This window comes from Oncorhynchus masou, chromosome 32 (assembly GCF_036934945.1).
Source record: "Oncorhynchus masou masou isolate Uvic2021 chromosome 32, UVic_Omas_1.1, whole genome shotgun sequence".
In the NCBI taxonomy this organism is placed as follows: Eukaryota; Metazoa; Chordata; class Actinopteri; order Salmoniformes; family Salmonidae; genus Oncorhynchus; species Oncorhynchus masou.
This window is the reverse complement of record NC_088243.1, coordinates 35,836,183-35,858,487: the sequence shown is the minus strand read 5'-3', so window position 1 is coordinate 35,858,487 and position 22,305 is coordinate 35,836,183. Positions and strand designations below refer to the sequence as shown.

Here is a 22,305-nt window from a genome sequence, read left to right as displayed (position 1 = left end):
ACTTCAACTGTTCCTACTCATCAATTAGTTAATTACAGTGCATGGAGAATTGTGTTATTTAAATGTTTTTCCACTAGAACGTAAAGGTGGTGGAATTATGAGGGAATTAAGTCAAGGTCAGAATTCAGAGTATCTGTAGACACATCTTCAAACGCAAACCTTGCTGCCACTGGCTTTTCCCCAAGCGTACATTCAAGGCCAGATACACTTAAAGAAAAGTGCATAAAAAGGAATACAGTTCAGGTCTGAATTCCCCCTAAAGATCTAATAGGCAAAACCAATCCTATATCATCACTCCTACACTGAGACTTGGTGAATACGGGCCTAGATTATCCTACACCCAATCCTAAACGTAACCTTTAGGGGATGAAATTAGCTATACCAGACTTTCTACTCCGTGTTTGTTGTGCCATGTGACTCACCGTGCCTCAGGATATGGTAAATCTAACTGAAGGCAAACTAGTGTCCTCACAACCCTCTCATGAGTGTTGCTTGGAACTGCACACATTAACAACCATTCTCAAAGTTATCAAAACATATTCTGATAAGGTAAACAGTATATAAGATTAAATTGCCTTGTAAAGTTTTACTATCTGCACTGTGTATGGAAAGTGGTTTGTGTTCTTTTGTTCCAAGTACAAATATTGACAAAAGCCTGAAAACTCTGCAGACACACAGTAGTTGCTTTTAAGTACACATTTCACAAGATAAAGTCTCATGTATAATGGCCATTATGATCAGACAGACGTGTAAACATGCTCCTAATGCAACATGTGAAAGGGTTCTCTGTACAAATCAAATACTACTGAAACAGTTTATCTTCAAACACAAGGGAGCAACATTTCAAGGTGTTCCTTTACTAAGATTACAAATTGAACTGTACTGTACGTGATGCAATGGATAGATTTTCCTTCAGGCTCGTAAGCGCTTTTGAAAAACTACTGGCTGAAATTATACAAAAGTTCTGGAGCATCACTTTAAGTGGGTTCATTCGGTGGTAGTACCCTGGAAAAGTAACCAGAAAAGGCCTTTTTCTGTGTATGTCCTTTCCTTGACCATCATACATCTGAGTAGGTCTGTATCATTAGTTTAGCGTCCATTTTTCTCCTCATACAACGGAGGTCTGCTCTCTCTCATGGACCTCCTCACCCATCTCCCCCTCTCCGGCATCTCCATGGTAACGGATGGGGGGAAAGCCCACCTTCTGCTCTATCCACTGGGCTACCGTCAGCAGCTTCCTGTCCTGGAGGGCGGGGCCTATCAGCTGCAGGCCAATGGGAAGGCCTCTGTTTGATAATGCTGTTGGCACGGAAACAGCAGGGAGCCCTGGGGAAGAAATAGAGAGTTGAAGGGGTAAATGTGAGAAGGGAGAAAGGTTTGGAGGGTAAAGTTGTCTGAAGATCAGTGGCTGCTGGTATAAAAGACGGGTGAAACTTTAACTGTCCTCAAAGTGATCTGTTTCCTTTTGGAGATGAACTGCTGGAGATAGACCTTAATCTGATATCTAAATCAATGGGTTGACCGAACTATGAATTCCAACCCAATTCCTTTGAAAAGGGAGAGTTAAAAGATTAACATTATTTCCCTTGAAGTGTTGGGGGAGTTTGTGTTTCCTCAGTACCTGCCATATTGACAGGCTGTGTAAAAACGTCCTCCTGGGCACTGCGTGTGCGGTTGTCTTCCTGCATGAAGTCCGTGTATCGCATGGCGTCACTCAGTGTGGTGGGCGTGAGCAGCACATCAACACCAGAGCTGAACACTCGCTTGAAATCCTCCGCTATTAGCCGCCGCACCTGCTGGGCCTTCACAAAGTAGTGCTCGTAGTTCCTGAGGGAGGCAACCTGTGAGAGATCTTAACTTTTGTCCAAAAACTCTAATTTCTGCTTCCATCCCCAACATGATCACAATCTTACAGTAGTAGAAATGTGAAGTCTTTAAAAAAAAGAGAGCTATAAATAAGCTATTGAAATTAAAATGTGTTTTTGTTTTGTTACTGAAAATGTGTGATGTATCCTACTGTCTGAGCAGGAAGTAGTTCCCGGAGAGGATTCTTCCTCGTACAACATCATTGAATCCCTCGTGGCGAGTGGTGCTATACATTGCCTCTGTTGAACTGTCGATCCCACTACGGTGGCCTGTGGAGAACAATTCACAAATAATATCATATCAATCTTGCTTTACAATGACAAATCCCTTGTAAATAAATATTATGTTGTTGTTTTTTGTGTAGGTTTTATTGTCACATATGCCGGATAGGTGCAATGAAATGTGTTGTTTTACAGGGTCAGCCATAGTGGTACGTCGTTTCTGTGCAAATTAGGGTCAAGTGCCTTGCTACAGGGCACATCAACCGATGTTTCACCTTGTCGTCTCAGGTATTCGATCCAGCAAGCTATTGGTTACTGCCCAAACGTTGTAACAGCTAGGCTACCTGCCTCCCTACACACACAGCAATAATGAAAATAAACAGAGGTGGCCATCATGGGCTTTGCTGGCTATAGGGCATTTACATTGGGGCAAAAAAGTATTTAGTCAGCCACCAATTGTGCAAGTTCTCCCACTTAAAAAGATGAGAGAGGTCTGTAATATTCATCATAGGTACACTTCAACTATGACAGACAAAATGATTTTAAAAAATCCAGAAAATCACATTGTAGGATTTTTATGAATTTATTTGCAAATTATGGTGGAAAATAAGTATTTGGTCAATAACAAAAGTTTCTCAATACTTTGTTATATACACTTGGTTGGCAATGACAGAGGTCAAACGTTTTCTGTAAGTCTTCACAAGGTTTTCACACACTGTTGCTGGTATTTTGGCCCATTCCTCCATGCAGATCTCATCTAGAGCAGTTTTGGGGCTGTTGCTGGGCAACACGGACTTTCAACTCCCTCCAAAGATTTTCTATGGGGTTGAGATCTGGAGACTGGCTAGGCCACTCCAGGACCTTGAAATGCTTCTTACGAAGCCACTCCTTCGTTGCCCGGGCGGTGTGTTTGGGATCATTGCCATGCTGAAAGACCCAGCCACGTTTCATATTCAATGCCCTTGCTGATGGAAGGTTTTCACTCAAAATCTCACAATACATGGCCCCATTCATTCTTTCCTTTACACGGATCAGTCGTCCTGGTCCCTTTGCAGAGAAACAGGCCCAAAGCATGATGTTTCCACCCCTATGCTTCACAGTAGGTATGGTAGCTTTGGATGCAACTCCTCCAAACACGACGAGTTGAGTTTTTACCAAAAAGTTATATTTTGGTTTCATCTGACATTCTCCCAATCTACTTCTGGATCATTCAAATGCTCTCTAGCAAACTTCAGACGGGCCTGGACATGTACTGGCTTAAGCAGGGGGACACGTCTGGCACTGCAGGATTTGAGTCCCTGGCGGCGTAGTGTGTTACTGATTGATGGTAGGCTTTGTTACTTTGGTCCCAGCTCTCTGCAGGTCATTCATTAGGTCCCCCCGTGTGGTTCTGGGATTTTTGCTCACCGTTCTTGTGATCATTTTGACCCCACGGGCTCAGATCTTGCGTGGAGGCACAGACCGGGGGAGATTATCAGTGGTGTTGTATGTCTTCCATTTCCTAATAATTGCTCCCACAGTTGATTTCTTCAAACCAAGCTGCTTACCTATATTGCAGATTCAGTCTTCCCAGCCTGGTGCAGGTCTACAATTAAGTTTCTGGTGTCCTTTGACAGCTCTTTGGTCTTGGCCATAGTGGAGTTTGGAGTGTGACTGTTTGAGGTTGTGGACAGGTGTCTTTTATACTGATAACAAGTTCAAACAGGTGCCATTAATACAGGTAACGAGTGGAGGACAGAGGAGCCTCTTAAAGAAGAAGTTACAGGTCTGTGAGAGCCAGAAATCTTGCTTGTTTGTAGGTGACCAAATACTTATTTTCCACCATCATTTGCAAATAAATTCATTAAAAATCCTACAATGTGATTTTCTGGATTTTCTTCCCTCATTTTGTCTGTCATAGTTGAAGTGTACCTATGATGAAAATTACAGGCCTCTCTCATCTTTATAAGTGGGAGAACTTGCACAATTGGTGGCTGACTAAATACTTTTTTGCCCCACTGTACAATAAATGTAACGTTAAGGAAAACTTCACTTTGTTGGGCTTTCAAATCAAATTACCTTTGTCTTGCATTTACTGAGCTATATAAATGAACACCATAGATCATCAAACAATGGCATAGCCAGACAGACAAACAGGCAGATAGATCAAACCACTCAATTCAATACAACTTAATCCGTAAGTGGCAATTAGAAAAACATTTTCAGCACAGGGCATTAAATATTGAAACCTGGTTTGTACCATATTCCAGGCCGTCAAAGCGTGCCATGTTGGATGCCACCTCGGTGTGGCATAGGACGTGGTAGCAGACGATGGAGTGCTGGGTGTGGGGGAGGGACACCTGCTCCACCCGTGCCCCCGCCCGCTCAAACATGTCCGCCACACGGTTCCACTGGGCCAGGGTTTCCTGGGACAGACCTGGGGCGTGGTACTCCTGACGATGAGGGAAAGGACACACAACACAACCAGAACAACAATCTCCACGTTAAACCACGGGGATGAGCGGAGAAGCCTGATCCTACTGGGAGAATACTGAAAGCTCACCTTGGGAATGCCAACACAGATGTTCCTGACATCAAAGTCATCAAATAGGTGTGTCAGTGTGGAGGGGTTATGGGTTATGGTGGTAGAGTCTTTGACATCATGTCCTTGAAGAATATCCAGGACTGTAGCTGCGTCATAGACACTCCTGGTTATGATGCCTGGGACGTCCATGGAGTTGACCAGGGGGATGAGGCCATGTCTGGACACTAGGCCGTAGGTGGGCTTCAGGGCCACAACACCACACAATGCCCCTGGGTTACGGGTGGAGCCACCTGTATCAGATCCTAAAGAGCTGCAAGTACCAGAACAAGGAAACAATAAATAATGTGTGTGTTTAAATTGTCATTTCAGTTTGGAACAGTCCAAAGCTCTTGAACGCAGCCCTGGGTCTGCAGACTCACAGGAAGCTGGTGAGAGAGGCCACGGCTGCAGCACTTCCTCCAGAACTGCCTCCAGTGATGACCCAGTCAGAGTCCGGTTCAGCCCCAGTCTGCTCTCTGTAAGGGGCGGCGTAGCTCCAGGGGTTCCGGACAGGTCCAAAAGCACTGTCAGTACTGCCTGCACTGGAGAAGGATGGAGGGAGGGATGTAAATGAAGGCCAGAAGATGATAATACTCTAGTAATTCTGCAAATAAATATAGTTCTTAGTGTGTGTATAGTTCTTGAAATGTGTTTAAGAGGCTTACCCCATTGCAAACTCATCCAGGTTAGTTTTCCCCATGAGAACAGCACCCTGATCAAGGAGCTTCTGAACCACTGTTGCACTGTATGGAGGAATGTAGTCTACAAAACAGACAGCAGGGGATTAGGATTATCAATTCACCCAACTCAAATGAGGAGCAATGAATCCCTGTTTTAGATATTAGGGGACATACCTTTCAGCATTTTGGAGGCACAAGTTGTCTTGATGTTCTCTGTGCAGAAGTTGTCCTTCACAGCAAAAGGGATCCCATCCAGTGGACCTTTGGGTGCACCTGTAGGAAAGAAAGATAATAAGGCAAGACCTGATCATAATCTGCACTGTACAAAACATGCATACAACACACGGGAAACAAACAGATACAGACAGAAAGACAGGAAACACACACCTTTGAGGAGCCTAATCTCAGCCTCCTGTGCCTGTTTCAATGCAAGCTCCTCTGTCACAGTGATGTAAGCATTGAGATAGTGAGTTTTCTTGATGCGGTCCAGGCATTTTCGACACAGTTCCGTGGGGGAGATCCTACCTTCCCGCAGAGCCAAGGACACCTGTCAAATAATGTGAAATGTGTATGATTCTATAATAATCACAATCATTTCCATTTTGTGAACATGGTTGCTGAATCAACATTACCAATTTGTACACTGCTGAAATGGTTGGAAATCTGTGCCATTCAACTTTAACCATGTCTCTGTGGGAATGTGGGCTAATACATTGATGTTTTAGATGTGATACTGGAGCTAGCCAACTAACTCCCAGAGTTTAAGGCTTTGCATCAGTTGACATGTGTAACTAGGTAGCTAACGTTAGCTAGCTACATTACATTGCGACTAGCAGACTAATCGTTATGCCAATAAAGTACGCCAAATACAAACTAGCTCATGTTACTGGTAACGAGTTTATTACTACACGTACCTCTCTTATAGACAAGCTCAGCATACTTTCTATGTCATGAGCCAAATCAACCTGGGAAATTTTCAGCAACCTTCAGCGACTGGAGGCTGCCATGTTTGTTTCGCGTCTGGAATCCCAACATCGTGCTCTGTGATTGGATGTGCGATGAGTAAGCCGCACTACCATTGGTTGAGTAGAAGCTGTCAGACGCTGCCAGCAGTTGACGAGGAAGCAGTATTAAGTGCAGAGCTAAGTGAACACTGTCTTTCCAGACTGTAAAAACTATAGTATCTGCAACTTTTCCCATTGTATTGTCTAATGAATGGAAAGATTAGATATCAGTCATTGAGCTAATTGTAGTCGCGTCCATGGCTTGATAAATAATGTGCAGAGTACACGATTGAAGAGCAAGTGTATTGACAATTGATATCTGTAGATAATCATGCTTCCTTTGAGACAGTCTGCTTGCAGTTGGTGGTCGTGTCTCCTTAACAGTAGAGCACCATGTGTGAAAACATTGGTCCACGGAGATCAGAGGAGACTGTTCAACACCTCAAACAGCCGTATGACAATAATGCCTGCTTGGGTTATCGATAGATACGGCAGCAATGATGTCCTACGGTTCACTAAAAACGCCGGCTTCCCAATCATCAACTATCCGAATGAAGTCGTCGTTCAAGTCCATGCTGCAGGTCTAAACCCCATTGACGTCAGCATGAGAGGTTGGTGACTGATAAAGATGTGTGGTCTTCTAGCTCGTTTGGTTTCCGTGATAGGATACCTCTTCATTGTTCATGTCAGTGGTTTTCCTATAACCTTCAGTTCTCAGTGAACATAGACTTTCAGAATTTTTACATATAGCCTGTGCTTGACTTGGGCAGGAGCTCACCAGAGCTGAGTACCGGCACCTCAAATGTTCTACTGCTTGAGCTCCTGTTCCTCTTATAGAATATCAGCTCAACCATATTGTGGAGCTCCTGCACCTATATGAAGACAGATGCAAGACATTTTCACATTTGTGCACACACCACTAGTGAAAAGGAAATTCAACATCCCTCAGTCTAAACTGCTCTCATTCAGTGTGAGAGAGAGAGCTGTGTGGGCATAATGGATCACACCAGGTAACGAGTAAAGCTCTTCTGACGCAAAGGGAAAGTAGACTGATGAAACGTGTGGTTTGGGTGTTGAATTGTGAATCACCAAACTCCTTACCCACTCCCACCTCTCAACGACTGACTTGTAAACCACAGCTAGGCCTATATGTGCTCTTTGAGGAGGTAGGGTGCCTGGAGTTCTTCATGGTTACCTCTCGGCATATTCAGTGATGATCTTCCCAGTTAATCTGTGTTCTCATCATTGTGGCCTCTGTTCGTATCTGAATCCACATGTCTCCACGTGGACTGTTTATGTGGTTATTTCTAACTTGGTTCGGCCTCATTTCTGTGTTGTTTCTGCCCTCTCAGGTGGGTATGGGGCTGCCACTATGGCCATGAAGAGAGACCCCCTGAACATCAACCAGTCGGGCAGTGAGTTCCCCCTCATTCTGGGCCGAGATATGTCCGGAGTCATCATGGAGTGTGGTCTGGATGTGGCACCAGCCTACTTTAAAGAGGGAGATGAGGTAACACAAACACAGGCCCCAGGATGGAGTAGAATAGGGTGACACTTTCTCGTGTGTGTGTGTGTATTTATACTATAAGCCTATGTGGCTCCACAGTGCCTCATGAAGTCATGTCATTGTGGCATGTTATGACAATGAGGGGCTGTCTGTTTTTTGCTGTTCTGTTTGTGCTTTGTTTACTTAATCCAAGTGCAGCTGAGATGGGGAGTACCTCATTGTATAATGTTACATTTAATTGCACCACCTTGGGCCAGTAGTGTAGCCATTAATTGGTTGATGGGTGAGTCAAAAAATATACATTTACCTTCCTGCATTTCTACACAATTTTATATGAGGCTGAGAGAAAATGTTACTGTTTTAAAGTTAATTTCCTTCAATTCTACAGATTTTGCCTTGGGGCAGAGAGGAACATGCAGTTTCATTGATAATCTCATGCTATTCTACAAATCAAATCAAATCAAATTTATTTATATAGCCCTTCCTACATCAGCTGATATCTCAAAGTGCTGTACAGAAACCCAGCCTAAAACCCCAAACAGCAAGCAATGCAGGTGTAGAAGCACAAAGTTTGGCTGAGCGAAAATGATGCGTTTTTAAAGCTAATTAAAGCTAAACTATAAGTGTGTTGACTGATAAAAGCACTGGATTATGAGCTGTCTTGTTTGCTAAATTAATAAATGAAGTAGGCAGTGGCATGGTGCATATAGCCATAGAATCACAGTGACACACTGTATGCATCAATACAGTCATATTTGTGGTTTAATGGGGGTGTGGCTTACAGTTACTTATATTCGCCCACCCATCCCAAGAGAGTGAATGTTATTCCAGTGCACTGCACTGCTTGCTATGAATTCTATCTGATGGTGTTTGCATGTTTAGGTAAAAAGAAAAATAATGTCCTGTTTGGAACATTGGGCGGATTCGATTATGCTGAGTACCGGTCTATGGCTCGTGACGTGAATGAGCAAAAGCCGTGATGGAGGAGCGCCCTTCTCAAATGGAACAGTAATCTGCACCGCTCGGTCATGTTGTCTACAAGGTAGCATGGTGTTTAGTTTCAAACTAGTTTTCATTGTTAAGGCAGATAAAGCGTTTTTATCCAAAGCAATCACCTTTTCATGTGAAAACACAGAATGCTACTCATTAATCCTCGTGCTTAATGACGTCACTTTGGTTTTGAGCCAACCTTGCCGTGGGCAATCATCTGTCACCTGGTGCAAAACATACCTACCTGGGCACCCGGGCCAGATTAATAGAATCCCCTCACTGTCAAGTAGAGCATCATTTTACAATAAAATAAAAAAATCTGATTGGGTGGGCCTGGTTCCCCAGTAGGTGGGCCTGTGGCCTGCAGTGAAACACTATCCCATAAAATGGATGTAAACATAACATACACTACATGACCGAGAGTATGTGCACACCTGCTCGTTGAACATCTTATTCCAAAATCATAGGCATTGATATGGAGTTGGTCCTCCCTTTGCTGCTATAACAGCCTCCACTCTTCTGGGAAGGCTGTCCACTAGATGTTGGCACATCGCTGCGGGGAGTTGCTTCCATTCAGCCGCAAGCTTTAGTGAGGTTGGGCACTGATGTTGGGCGATTAGACCTGGCTCGCAGTCAGCTTTCCAATTCATCTCAAAGGTGTTCGATGGGGTTGAGGTCAGGGCTCTGTGCAGGTCAGTCAAGTTCTTCCACACCGATCTCAACAAACCATTTCTGTATGGACCTTGCTTTGTGCATGGGGCGTTGTCAGGATGACACAGGAAAGGGCCTTCCCCAAACTGTTGCCACAAAGTTGGAAGCACAGAATCGTCTAGAATGTTATTGTATGCTGTAGCGTTAATATTTTCTTCCACTTGAACTAAGTGGCCTAGCCTGAACCATGAAAAACAGCCCCAGACCATTATTCCTCCTCCACCAAACTTTACAGTTGGCACTCTGCATTGGGGCAGGCAGTGTTCTCCTGGGCATCCGCCAGAACAAGATTAGTCCGTCGGACTGCCAGATGGTGAAGCGTGATTCAACACTTCAGAGAATGCTTTCCACTGCTTCAGAATCCAATGGTGGCGAGCATTACACCACTCCAGCCGAGGCTTGGCATTGCTTATGGTGATCTTAGGCTTGTGTGTGGCTGCTCAGCCATGGAAACCCATTTGATTAAGCTCCCGACGAACAGTTCTTGTGCTGACGTTGCTTCCAGAGGCAGTTTGGAAATCTGTAGTGTGTGTTGCAACCGAGGACAGATGATTTTTACGCACTAAGCACTTCAGCACTTGGTGGTCCCTTTCTGTGAGCTTGTGTGGCCTACCACTTCACGGCTGAGCTGTTATTGCTTCTAAATGATTCCAATTCACAATAACAACACTTACAGTTGACCGGGGCAGCTCTCGCAGGGCAGAAATTTGACGAACTGACTTGTTAGAAAATTGCCATCCTATGACGGTGCCATGTTGAAAGTCACTGAGTTCTTAAGTAAGGCCATTCTACTGCCAATGTTTGTCTATGGAGATTGCTTGGCTATGTGCTCGATTTTAAACAACTGTCAGCAACGGGTGTGGCTGAAATAGGCGAAACCACTAATTTGAAGGGGTGTCCACATACGTTTGTGTATATAGTGTATATCCAAACAGAGAATACAAAATGTCACAATATTTGTATCTGTGCCACCCATGCAGGGTCATTCTAGTGCATGGTTGGTTAAGCCATTGTTGTTTTTATTCTCAGGTGTGGGCGGCCATTCCCCCATGGAAACAAGGCAGCCTGGCTGAGTTTGTGGTGTTGAGTGCAAATGAGGTACTGTTTTGTGTCTGACCCGTTTATGTTTTATGTTGTAGTTTTGTTTGTTTTCCAAAACCACTGTTTGTTTATTTCTACATTGTACATGCAAATATGTGCACGAGTAGTTAACATTTCAGTTGAACTACTATATGTTTTTTTTTAAATCTCACTTTCTTTACCACTACCAGGGATACTCTGCTTTCTCTAGCATGCTCAAGAGACAATGCACAGTAGCGTTTGGATACCTTGGTATAGGCAATACTAGGTATCTCTTGTGAGCTAAATTATGTTGCTAGGCTGGATTGGACTTTTGGGATAGACTACTATTGGTCTCAGATTTGAGAAGAAAAGCTGCAGGCAGTGTGGCTCCATGCTGCTGCTCATTGAGGCATGGTCATTAATGGCTTCAGTGTTTACCCTTTGATTAGCATGGGTGTGGCCAATGGAGTAGTTTTAGAGGCCCTCTTAAACATTTCAAAATGATAAAGCTAATTTCCTGCAATTCTAAACATTTTTCCATGGGGCAGAGACAGCATTTCATAGTTTCAAAGATAGTTTCCTGAAATTCTATTTATTTATGTGGCTGAGAGAAAATGTGCAGTTTTAAAGCTAATTTCCTGCAGTTCAACACATTTTCCCATGGCTTATTCCGTGTTCTTATGCTATCTAAGTGAGTCAAACCTGACATTTTATATTCCCCCCTGACTGTCTAGTTTTTACTTAGGTGATTGCTAGTTCTCAACGATTCTCTTATTTAAAAAAAATATTGCTCCATTATCTTTTCTATCTGCTTTGTATCTGGTTTTAGTCGTTTTAAGTTTACACTGAAAACGTTTTACCATCCCCAAAATGATATACAGTACCAGTCAAAAGTTTGGACACACCTACTCAGGGTTTTTCTTTATTTTTACTATTTTCTACATTGTAGAATAACAGTGAAGACGTCAAAACTATGGAGTCATGTAGTAACCAAAAGCGTGAAACAAATCAAAATATATTTAAGATTCTTCAAAGTAGCCACCCTTTGCCTTGATGACAGCTTTGCACACTTTTGGAATTCTCTCCACCAGCTTCATGAGGTAGTCACCTGGAATGCATTTCAATTAACAGGTGTGCCTTGTTAAAAGTTCATTTGTGTAATTTCTTTCCGTAATGTTTTTGAGCCAATCAGTTGTGTTGTGACAAGGTAATGGTGGTATAGAGAATAAGACGTCCATATTATGGCATGAACAGCTCAAATAAGCAAAGAGAAATGACAGTCCATCATTACTTTAAGACATGAAGGTCAGTCAATACGGAACATTTCAATCACAAAAACATTTCAATCATAAAAACCATCAAGCACTATGATGAAACTGGCCCTCATGAGGACCGCCAACAAGAAAGGAAGATCCAGAGTTACCTCTACTGCAGAGGTTAAGTTCATTAGACTTTCCAGCCTCAGAAATTGCAGCCCAAATAAATGCTTCAGAGTTCAAGTAACAGACACATCTCAACATCAACTGTTCAGAGGAGAATGCATGAATTTGATTTGACCTTTGACATTTATTTAACTAGCCAGTTAAGAACAAATTCTTATTTTCAATGACGGCTTAGGAACAGTGAGTTAACTGCCTTGTTCAGGGGCAGAACGACCAATTTGTACCTTGTCAGCTCGGGGATTCAAACTTGCAACCTTTCGGTTACTAGCCCAACGCTCTAACCACTCGGCTACCCTGCCGCCCCATGGTCAAATTGCTGCAAAGCAACCACTACTAAAGGACACCAATAATAAGAAGAGACTTGCTTGGGCCAAAAAACACAAGCAATGGACATTACAGGTGGAAATCTGTCCTTTGGTCTGATGAGTCCAAATGTGAGATTTTTGGTTCCAAACGCCGTGTCTTTGTGAGACACAGAGTAGGTGAACGGATGATCTCCGCATGTGTTGTTTTCCCCGTGAAGCATGGAGCAGGAGGTGTGATGGTGTGGATGTGCTTTTCTGGTGACACTGTCAGTGATTTATTTAGATTTCAAGGCACACTTAACCAGCATGACTACAACAAGCCATTTGTTTTTCAACAATGACCCAACACACCTCCAGACTGTGTAAGGGCTATTTGACCAAGAAGGAGATTGATGGAGTGCTCCATCAGATGACCTGGCCTCTACAATCACCCGACCTCAACCCAATTTAATGAAAAGCAGCCAACTGCTCAGCATATGTGGGAACTCCTTCAAGACTGTTGGAAAAACATTCCAGGTGAAGTTGGTTGAGAGAATGCCAGGTGTGTGTAAAGCTTTCATCAAGGCAAAGGGTGGCTGTTTGAAGAAACTCAAATATCAATATATTTTCATTTGTTTAACACTTTTTTGGTTACTACATGATTCCATATATTTTATTTCATAGTTTTGATATCTTCACTATTATTCTACAATGTAGAAAATAGTAAAAATAAAGAAAAAGCCTTGAACGAGTTCTGTAAGTGTTTCCAAACTTTTGACTGCTACTGTATGTATAAATAATGTGGCGGTGTGCCCCTGCTAAATGCATTTAGGGGAAACACTGACCTTTCTATGGGAACAGGGGGAGAAATTAGGACTGCAGACTGATTAGTCAGCTCTTACGTGGCATCATAAATGCATAACTTTTAATGGATGATTACTGATCCGTTTCAGATAGTGACAGGTTTGGTTGGAGTTTTGTCAGGCTCAAGGTGGAAGTTGATCTAGGATCAGATTCCTCTTTCCCCTAATCCTTACCTCAACCTTTTGACATATGGACAGATATTTGTGACCTACTTCTGAGTGCGCCATTTTGTGTCCGAGCCAGGTGTCCAAAAAGCCCAAATGTCTGAGTCACATAGAGGCGGCGGCTGTTCCTTACGTGGCTGCCACAGCCTGGTCTGCCCTAGTCAACACAGGAGGCCTCAACAAGGACAACTGTGCCAAGAAACGGTACACACATGCACACACTCTCTCTCACACACTCACACACACTTTGAGTTCAAGTTGTCACTTTGAGTTCCTGCCACTTTGAGTTCCTGTTGTCTCTTTCCCCTTCTAACCTATGCTGTTGTCCATATTCATCTAAAATACTTCTTGTGTCTTTGCTCTAGTTGAGTATTCAACTTGGTTATTTCATAAAAATCCAGTCTCTGAGGCCTGTGGGTAATGAGCAAAGTTGGTTCTTTGGAAATGGGCTTCATCTGTGGCTGGCATGGCACTGGACTCTGAAGCACCTGGTTCACATGCAACATATAGATCAATGGAACACATTTTTTTGTGTATAACTTTGATAAACACTGGGTGTACAAAACATTAGGAACACCTGCTCTTTCCATGACAGACTGGTCAGGTGAATCCAGGGGAAAGCTATGATCCATTATTGATGTCAGTTGTTAAATCGACTTTAATCAGTATAGATGAAGGGGAGGAGATAGGTTAAAGAATGATTTTTAAGCCTTGAGACATGGATTGTGTATGTGTGCCATTCAGAGGGTGAATGGGCAAGACAAAATATTTAAATGCCTTTGAACAGCGTTTTGTAAGGGTGCCTAGGGCACTGGTTTGAGTGTGACAAGAACTGCAACATTGCCATGTTTTTCACAGTCAACTTGACAAAACTGTGTGAAGCATGGGCCAGCATCCCTGTGGAACGCTTTCGACACCTTGTAGAGTCCATCCCTCAACGAATTGAAGCTGTTCTGAGGGCAAAAGGGGATCAGCTCAATATTAGGAAGGTGCTCCTAATGTTTTGTACACTCAGTTAAGTGTGTGTGTTTTGTACACACGTTAAATGTACATCAAAAAACAGGTTTAGTGAAGGACATACTTAGACTCTGTGTTTACTTCTCTGTGTTTTAATCCGGTGTTTTCCGTCCTCATACAGCATTCTGATCCTGGGAGGTTCAGGAGGAGTCGGAACATTTTCCATACAGGTGATCATGCTGCTGATGATAACCATGATGCCCTCATTCTGTAGATTCATGACTTAATCTTCAATGTGACTCTGTTTACTTTCAAACCACATCGCAGTGACAATAGCTGCATGGTCCTAATACAAAACAATGATGGAAAAGAAAGATCCTTGATCATAAACAAACAATTATGCTATCTAAATCCTGTCAATTCTGTTCCATGGACAGCTGTTTATAATTATGTCAGTGATGTTATACACTCGTCTTGGATTGGGTGTCCTGGTGTGCCACTTCAGCCTTTTGCTGTGACCTCAATCTGCACATGTATCTTACATCAGGGATTCAGTGCTGGTTCATCTGATCTCTCCTGTTATAAGAGATGATATGTGCACCGGCTGCACCCTCGCTCACTTCTATTACACAAGTCTTACTGATTTTATCAACATCAATCCAGGTACCTGCAAAGAGTGTGTTTGATGATGTAGATCCCGTTTTCTCGTCTCAGATGCTCAAGGCCTGGGGAGCCCATGTTACAGTAACCTGCTCCCAGAATGCCGAGCGGCTGGTGAGGGGTCTAGGGGTGGATCACGTGGTGGACTACACAGCTGGGCCTGTTGAGGTGCCCCTGAGGGCACTGGAAAAGTGAGCTCGTCCACAAACACACACACCTTTTCCCTTGTCACACAGAAGCACATGCAGACACACAGAAGCACATGCAGACACACAGAAGCACATGCAGACACACTTTAAAACCTCCATGGTGGCATTTATCTGAATAGGATGAGGAGTGTTCCCCAGTGGTCAGTTTGCTGTAATCAACGCTTAGGCACATCTCTCTCATAGCCACAGTCAACTCATTTGTGTGTGGGAGAATGACTCTCCGTGTAACAAAATGAACTCTCTCTGTCTCTCTCCATCTCTCTCTACCTCTCCTCCCCCCGTCCTAGGTTTGATCTGGTTCTGGATAATGTGGGTGGGGACACAGAGAGCTGGGCTCTGGGCCTGCTGAAGCCATGGTGCGGTGCCAAGTACGTAACACTGGTAACGCCCTTCCTCCGTAACACTGACCGGCTGGGTATCGCTGATGGAATGCTCCAGACCGGGGTCACCGTGGCATCCAAGGCCCTCAAGGTAACTGTGGCAGCGTTTCTGTATTGAATTTTCCGTGTCCTTTATTTATACAGGTGATCACAGAACCATACAGTACCTGTCAAAAGTTTGGACACACCTACTCATTTAAGAGTTTTTCTTAATATATATTAGATTTATATTCATATTTTATATATTGTAGTATAATAGTGAATACATCAAATATGAAATAACACATGGAATCATGTAGTAACCAAAAACGTCAAAACAAATCAAAATATATTTTTGATTATAGATTCTTCAAAGTAGCCACCCTTTGCCCTGATGACAGCTGTGCACACTATTGGCATTCTCTCAACCAGCTTCATGAGGTAGTCACCTGAAATGCATTTCAATTAACTGGTGTGCCTTGTTAAAGGTTCATTTGTGGAATTTCTTTCTTTCTTAATGTTTTTAAGCCAATCAGTTGTGTCTTTTAAGAAAGAAAGAAATTCCACAAATGAACTTTTAACAAGTCACACCTGTTAATTGAAATGCATTTCAGGTGACTACCTCATGAAGCTGGTGGAGAGAATGCCAAGAGTGTACAAAGCTGTCATCAAGGCAAAGGGTGGCTACTTTGAAGAATCTCAAATATAAAATATATTTTGACTAGTTTATTATCACTTTTTTGGTTACTACATGATTCCATATGTGTTATGTCATAGTTGTGATGTCTTCACTGTTATTCTACAATGTAGAAAATAGTACACAATGAGCACTAAGAGTTTCTTTACAAATAAAGAAAAACCCTTGAATGAGTGTGTCGAATCTTTTGACTGGTACTGTATAAGACCTCTGCCTTGAACATGTGCAATAAAGCACTTACAAGACATCTGTAGTATCCCCTTATAAAGCAAAACCTCCTCTCGCTCCCCTTGCTTGCCATCTCACCCCAACAGAGTGCCACTGGCATCCTGTTGGCATTTTGTAGTGTACAGACCGCAATATGTGCAGTGCATTTGAGGCTTTGTGTGAGCCAAGTTTCTTCTTCTTACTCCCACTCACCACAGCACCAAGAACTACAGATAACTGTATGTTTAAGTGAGTATTATCAGGGAGAACCAGAACTGTGATGTGCGGATTGCATTCATTGAGTACAGCACTGCTGGAATACTGTAGAACTTCTAGGCTGAAGTAGGACTTGGAACATATTGTGTTTCCAGTGCCATAAGGTTCTCACTTTATCAGTACTGCAATAGTATCTAGAAAACAGAAATGGAAAAACATTGACTCTGGGAAATAGAAACTGAAGACAAGGTGGGTGAAGACATGGTTTGGGGGAACCCCATTGAAACATGCACCGTTATTCTCCCCCACTATAGGTAGAGTGGCATGGTGGATTTGTATTATGGGGTTTGTCCCGGGACCGTGTTGACAGTAGAACGTGTCAGAACTAGGCTAGAATATAGAAGATATGGGGGAAGTTAAATCAACACACCTTATCAACAGCCCATACTGCCTATCACTTTTTGAACACCCGCTGGTCACCCCCTCTTTCTCCCCTCTATCCCTTAATATCTCTCTCCGCTCTCTACAACATATGATCTCTCATTTCCAAGACATAGCCTACAAAGTGATTAATGGAGCATGGTCTCTAAGGTCTGGGGCCAACGATGGGAAAATATTGCCCTTAGGCTTGGGGGAAACAAAGCTGGATGCAATGATGTGGGAGTGTTGAGCTGATTTCGCGCCCAGCACAGCATTAGTGGGCCTTGGGTAGTTTGGGTAGAAAGAAGGCCTCTGTCCCCAAAGAGGGAGCATGTCACAACGGGGTACAATTTGCTCCTCAAACTACTGGCCTAGCGTCTCCATGGAAACAGCCCTCAGACAGGACTGAAAGAAGCATACTTAACAGATTTGGTTCATGTTTAAATGTTTACCTTTGGTTTGGTGGTTAGATACTTTGGAGGCATATTTTGTTTGACTATTACTAATACAGACAGTGTATGTTCACCTGGTTTGTTAGGTGTCAAAATGAGTTCCAAAGGAACCGAGGTGATCTTATTCACACACACACAGTGGCTCTCTCTTTCTCCATCCAACCATTGCAACTCTGTTAACTGTGTGTGTCACAGGTTTGTATGTGGCCATGGGGCAGAAGATTGGGCATCGGTAGAATAAAGCACTGAATGCAAAAACTCACAAGTGGAAAATAATTAATGACGGATGTAGTCTGTGGGTTAAGACAGGAAATAACCCAACCTCTCAGTTCCAACCTTTCTTTCTCCGCAAACTCTTAGTGCTCATTGTGCACGCACAGTGTAATAAGAAGTAAAGTGCAGACAACCGGTTTGCCAGTCGAAGTTGTCATTTAAAAACCCTATAATCTCCCTAGATGCTTTATGTTGAGGAACCTTCCCCTGGACCTTGCCCCCCCTGAGACACCACCCACAAACCCTAGCACTCAGCCATCTCCTTTTTCCATTTGGAATGGAGCCGGGAATCCCATCTCGATGCTGGGAAAAAATAACGGATAGGGAATGCCTTCATGAAAGAGGGGCGCTCCACGCCCTGTTTGCCTGACATACTTCGACAATTAGACAGTCCTCTTTGGGTTAAAATGTCAGCTCATACAAAATAAAGTGCTTTGTGTGTATGGTGTCTGGGATAGAAGGCAGTTGACACAGCCAGGGATGCCGTTGTCTGTGTGGGTTGGTGTCTTGCCTTGTGTGTGCCAACACTGCCTCACAATGGTATAGTGAGTGATCGACGGCAGAATAATAAAACCAATGCATTTGTAAAGAAGAGCATTATAAACCACAGATATACCACATGCAAAGAAGGCAAATGTAACCAGAGATTCAGACAAAGGTGCTCATCTACATATGCATGTTTCTATTTTACAGGCCACTAGTTAGGAGTGATTTATAAACGGGTAATAATCTCAACCTAATTATGGACTGATAATTTTGTATGTGAAGTTTGTAGTTTGTATACGTTTAAGTTTATATATAGTACATCTGAGGCATATATCTGTACTTAAGCATCTGCATTTAAGTCTGTATAGGTGGACAACCACACCAACAGTCTGTATGTGTGGACAACACCACCAACAGTCTGTGTATGGGTGGACAACACCACCAACAGTCTGTATATGTGGACAACACCACCAACAGTCTGTGTATGGGTGGACAACACCACCAACAGTCTGTATAGGTGGACAACACCACCAACAGTCTGTGTATGGGTGGACAACACCACCAACAGTCTGTGTATGGGTGGACAACACCACCAACAGTCTGTGTATGGGTGGACAACACCACCAACAGTCTGTGTATGGGTGGACAACACCACCAACAGTCTGTGTATGGGTGGACAACACCACCAACAGTCTGTGTATGGGTGGACAACACCACCAACAGTCTGTCTGTGTATGGGTGGACAACACCACCAACAGTCTGTGTATGGGTGGACAACACCACCAACAGTCTGTGTATGGGTGGACAACACCACCAACAGTCTGTGTATGGGTGGACAACACCACCAACAGTCTGTGTATGGGTGGACAACACCACCAACAGTCTGTGTATGGGTGGACAACACCACCAACAGTCTGTGTATGGGTGGACAACACCACCAACAGTCACCAACAGTCTGTGTATGGGTGGACAACACCACCAACAGTCTGTGTATGGGTGGACAACACCACCAACAGTCTGTGTATGGGTGGACAACACCACCAACAGTCTGTGTATGGGTGGACAACACCACCAACAGTCTGTGTATGGGTGGACAACACCACCAACAGTCTGTGTATGGGTGGACAACACCACCAACAGTCTGTGTATGGGTGGACAACACCACCAACAGTCTGTGTATGGGTGGACAACACCACCAACAGTCTGTGTATGGGTGGACAACACCAACATCAATGTCTTATTTCATTTGAGTGTACAAAACCTTGTTCATCTCCCTTTTTCTCCTTTGTCGCTCCTAGCATTTATCCAAGGGAGTGCACTATCGCTGGGGGATGTTTGCACCCAACGGACTTGCCCTGGATGACATCAGCGAGATGGTGGATGCAGGAAAGGTACTGTTCAATCTTAGCGTTCACTTTCTCAGTTGAGCCACCAGCTGTTTTCCCTTTTATAATAGTAATCAAGCTGAATAACAGGTGCTGAAAGCATCCTGACGGAATGGTTGTTGGTATAATAATAAACGATGCAACCGTCCAAGAAATGTTGAATACTTACAAAGACTAACAGAGAATGTGACGGTTCATGGTCTTTGGATTTGATGAAAACCTCTGTTCCACTTGACTTGTAACCTGACTTTTGTAATCTGAATCAAACTAAGAGAAATGTAAATGTTGAAGGAATTAACAGAAGCGAACCACGTTCTTTATATGCCAGTTTTGGCCTTGGCAAAACACTTACTGCCAAATACGGTCTCTCACAACAAAGAAGTTGATTTGTAAGAATGCTAATGACTAAACACAATATGAAGTCAAATTATCAAATTTGACTGTAGAATGTACATTATGTACATTATTTATAGTCCATGAAATCAAAGTCCAGTAGGCTGCCAGAAACATATAGTTTGATGACGACGCCCTTCTGTGGCTGAAGCTTTAGTGTTTCCGTGGAGTTGGGGCCCAGGCAGTCCAAACTCGAGCTGGTCACAATCCAGGAAGTGAACACAGCCCCAGGAGCATAGGAATGCCAGGATGGGGGTGATGGCAGGGCTGGGTAAAAGGTGGAGAAGGGGATAGAGGAAGTGTTGGAAGTTGAAGCTGCCAAAAAGGAGGGTTTCCTCTCTAGACCGGGAGTGACTGAGGGAGCGGAAGAGATCCAAGCTGGAGCTTTTGAGTTTCCCCTTTTCCCCCTGTGGATCCCCCTGTCCATTTGGTCTGGTCTGATCATGTGCCCTGCCCTCTACAGACATGCTCTGTGAAGGGCTGAGTTCTTTGCTGTATTTGACAACAGGTGTTCCAGGTAGTGCCATCACCAGAAACATGAGCAGCCTCTGCAATGCTTCACTACCAGGGACTGCAGTGATGCCTCTTGCACTGAGATGCAGTGCCTTAGACCGCTGCGCCACTCGGGAGCCCCCTGGTCTGGCGCTCTCTATGTCCATGAAGGAGGCTGGCTGCAGGGCGGAAGAACAGTGTCCTCTTGTCACCAAAGAAGATGTGGCAGAACTGGCCGAGGGCTCCTATGATGACTATCGTGGCGCTATAGTCTGGTTTGGGCTTCAGCATCAACAGTGGGTCTCAGAACCATCAAGACTGATTAAGAGCCTGGGGCCTGCGCTTGCCACCATGCTGCTGTAACCAGGATCACTATTCCCATACGAAGGCATTCTGAATGACGGATAGGTGAAGGCTATTGACTTGGTGAGGAGTGCATCTATGTGTAACTCCGAATGTAGCAGTTTTCTCTCAAAGAGGGTAAGAAATTCATCTGTAAAACTTGCCCCGCTTCAGAACACTTATTTGTGTTATCGCACAGTGCCATATCATAGCCTGGCTCTATACTATTGTATTTAAAAAAAAATCTTTAAATTTAACCTTCATTTAACTAGGCAAGTCAGTTCAGAACAAATTCTTATTTACAATGACGGCCCACACCGGCCAAACCCAGATGAAGCTGGGCCAATTGTGCGCCTTCCTATGGGACTCCCAATCATGGTCAGTTGTGATACAACCCGGGATCGAGCCAGGGTCTGTAGTGACGACTCTAGCACTGAGATGCATTGCCTTAAACTGCTACGCTATTCGGGAGCCCTCGTAGCATCAGTTTTACTGCATTTTTAGGCTTTAAAGTATATCCGCTATACAACGAAAGTGGGGCCAGTACTCCAGGTCAAGGCATAGCATCATATTGTAGGTCTATTTCATGTGCCGCAAGAAAGCATGTGTGAATACCTTTCAAATGTTGTTGTGATATAGTGTTGTATAATTGAAAATGGAACAAATAGTGTTTTCTCATTGCACTTTTATTCCGCAAAAGGGAAGTACAAATCATGGCAAAAGGTCAAACAGGAATAGTCAATTCAGTAGGAGTTGCCAGTTGAGCATCTGGCCAAGACATAGGGGTTAACACCCCCTAGTCCCAACTCTTGGTGAATGTTCCATGGGATCCTCAGTGGCCATTGTCAAGACTCTGGCCAGTATCATTTACAGCATCTGAAAGAGAAAGCATCCAATAGATTTGGTTTGGAAAAATACGCAACACCAACATTTATAGCTGTATATAAAACATTGAATAGTACCAACCTGGCCTCTGGAAATTCTAAAGAATTGGTACATAAATCTGTTCCCCTCTATTTAGTATGATACATTACTTTACGACCAACTCAGTGGCCTCGTGTTTAGTGTCCGCCCTGAGATTGGAAGGTTGGGAGTTCGATGCCCGGCCGAGTCATACCAAAGACAGTAAAAATGTGAACCAATCCGTCTTTGCTTGGCACTCAGCGTTAAGGATATAGATTGGGGGAAAGGCCCTATGATAGACTAGTGTCCTGTAGGGGCTGTACTTGTACTTCAAGCTACCTCACGCTAAAGAATTAAAAGATAGGCTTCTCCTACGCTGCTGCAAAATTGTATTTATTTTAATTTTATTTTACCTTTATTTAACCAGGCAAGTCAGTTAAGAACAAATTCTTATTTTCAATGACGGCCTAGGAACAGTGGGTTAACTGCCTGTTCA

General features: G+C 43.6%; 2 protein-coding genes across 2 annotated transcripts in view; one reads left to right on the top strand and one right to left on the bottom strand.

Annotated features, from left to right (window-relative positions):
- Window positions 1–660: 660 nt before the first annotated feature.
- qrsl1 (glutaminyl-tRNA amidotransferase subunit QRSL1) lies at window positions 661–6,368 on the bottom strand. The gene is made up of 10 exons (XM_064954036.1): window positions 6,245–6,368; window positions 5,718–5,877; window positions 5,505–5,603; window positions 5,316–5,412; window positions 5,031–5,192; window positions 4,630–4,921; window positions 4,327–4,519; window positions 2,018–2,135; window positions 1,622–1,827; window positions 661–1,326 (listed from the first exon to the last, which is right to left on the bottom strand). The coding sequence occupies exons 1-10, from the start codon at window positions 6,266–6,268 to the stop codon at window positions 1,109–1,111; spliced, it is 1,569 nt and encodes a 522-aa protein (XP_064810108.1). The 5' UTR covers window positions 6,269–6,368; the 3' UTR covers window positions 661–1,108.
- Window positions 6,369–6,424: 56 nt separating this feature from the next.
- rtn4ip1 (reticulon 4 interacting protein 1) overlaps window positions 6,425–22,305 on the top strand; it is a 26,711-nt gene continuing 10,830 nt past the window's right edge. The window contains exons 1-8 of the mRNA XM_064954037.1: window positions 6,425–6,945; window positions 7,687–7,844; window positions 10,572–10,640; window positions 13,438–13,562; window positions 14,497–14,545; window positions 15,030–15,166; window positions 15,472–15,655; window positions 19,593–19,685. Coding sequence (XP_064810109.1) covers window positions 6,666–6,945; window positions 7,687–7,844; window positions 10,572–10,640; window positions 13,438–13,562; window positions 14,497–14,545; window positions 15,030–15,166; window positions 15,472–15,655; window positions 19,593–19,685 — 1,095 coding nt within the window. The 5' untranslated portion in view covers window positions 6,425–6,665. The remainder of the gene's footprint in view (window positions 6,946–7,686; window positions 7,845–10,571; window positions 10,641–13,437; window positions 13,563–14,496; window positions 14,546–15,029; window positions 15,167–15,471; window positions 15,656–19,592; window positions 19,686–22,305) is intronic.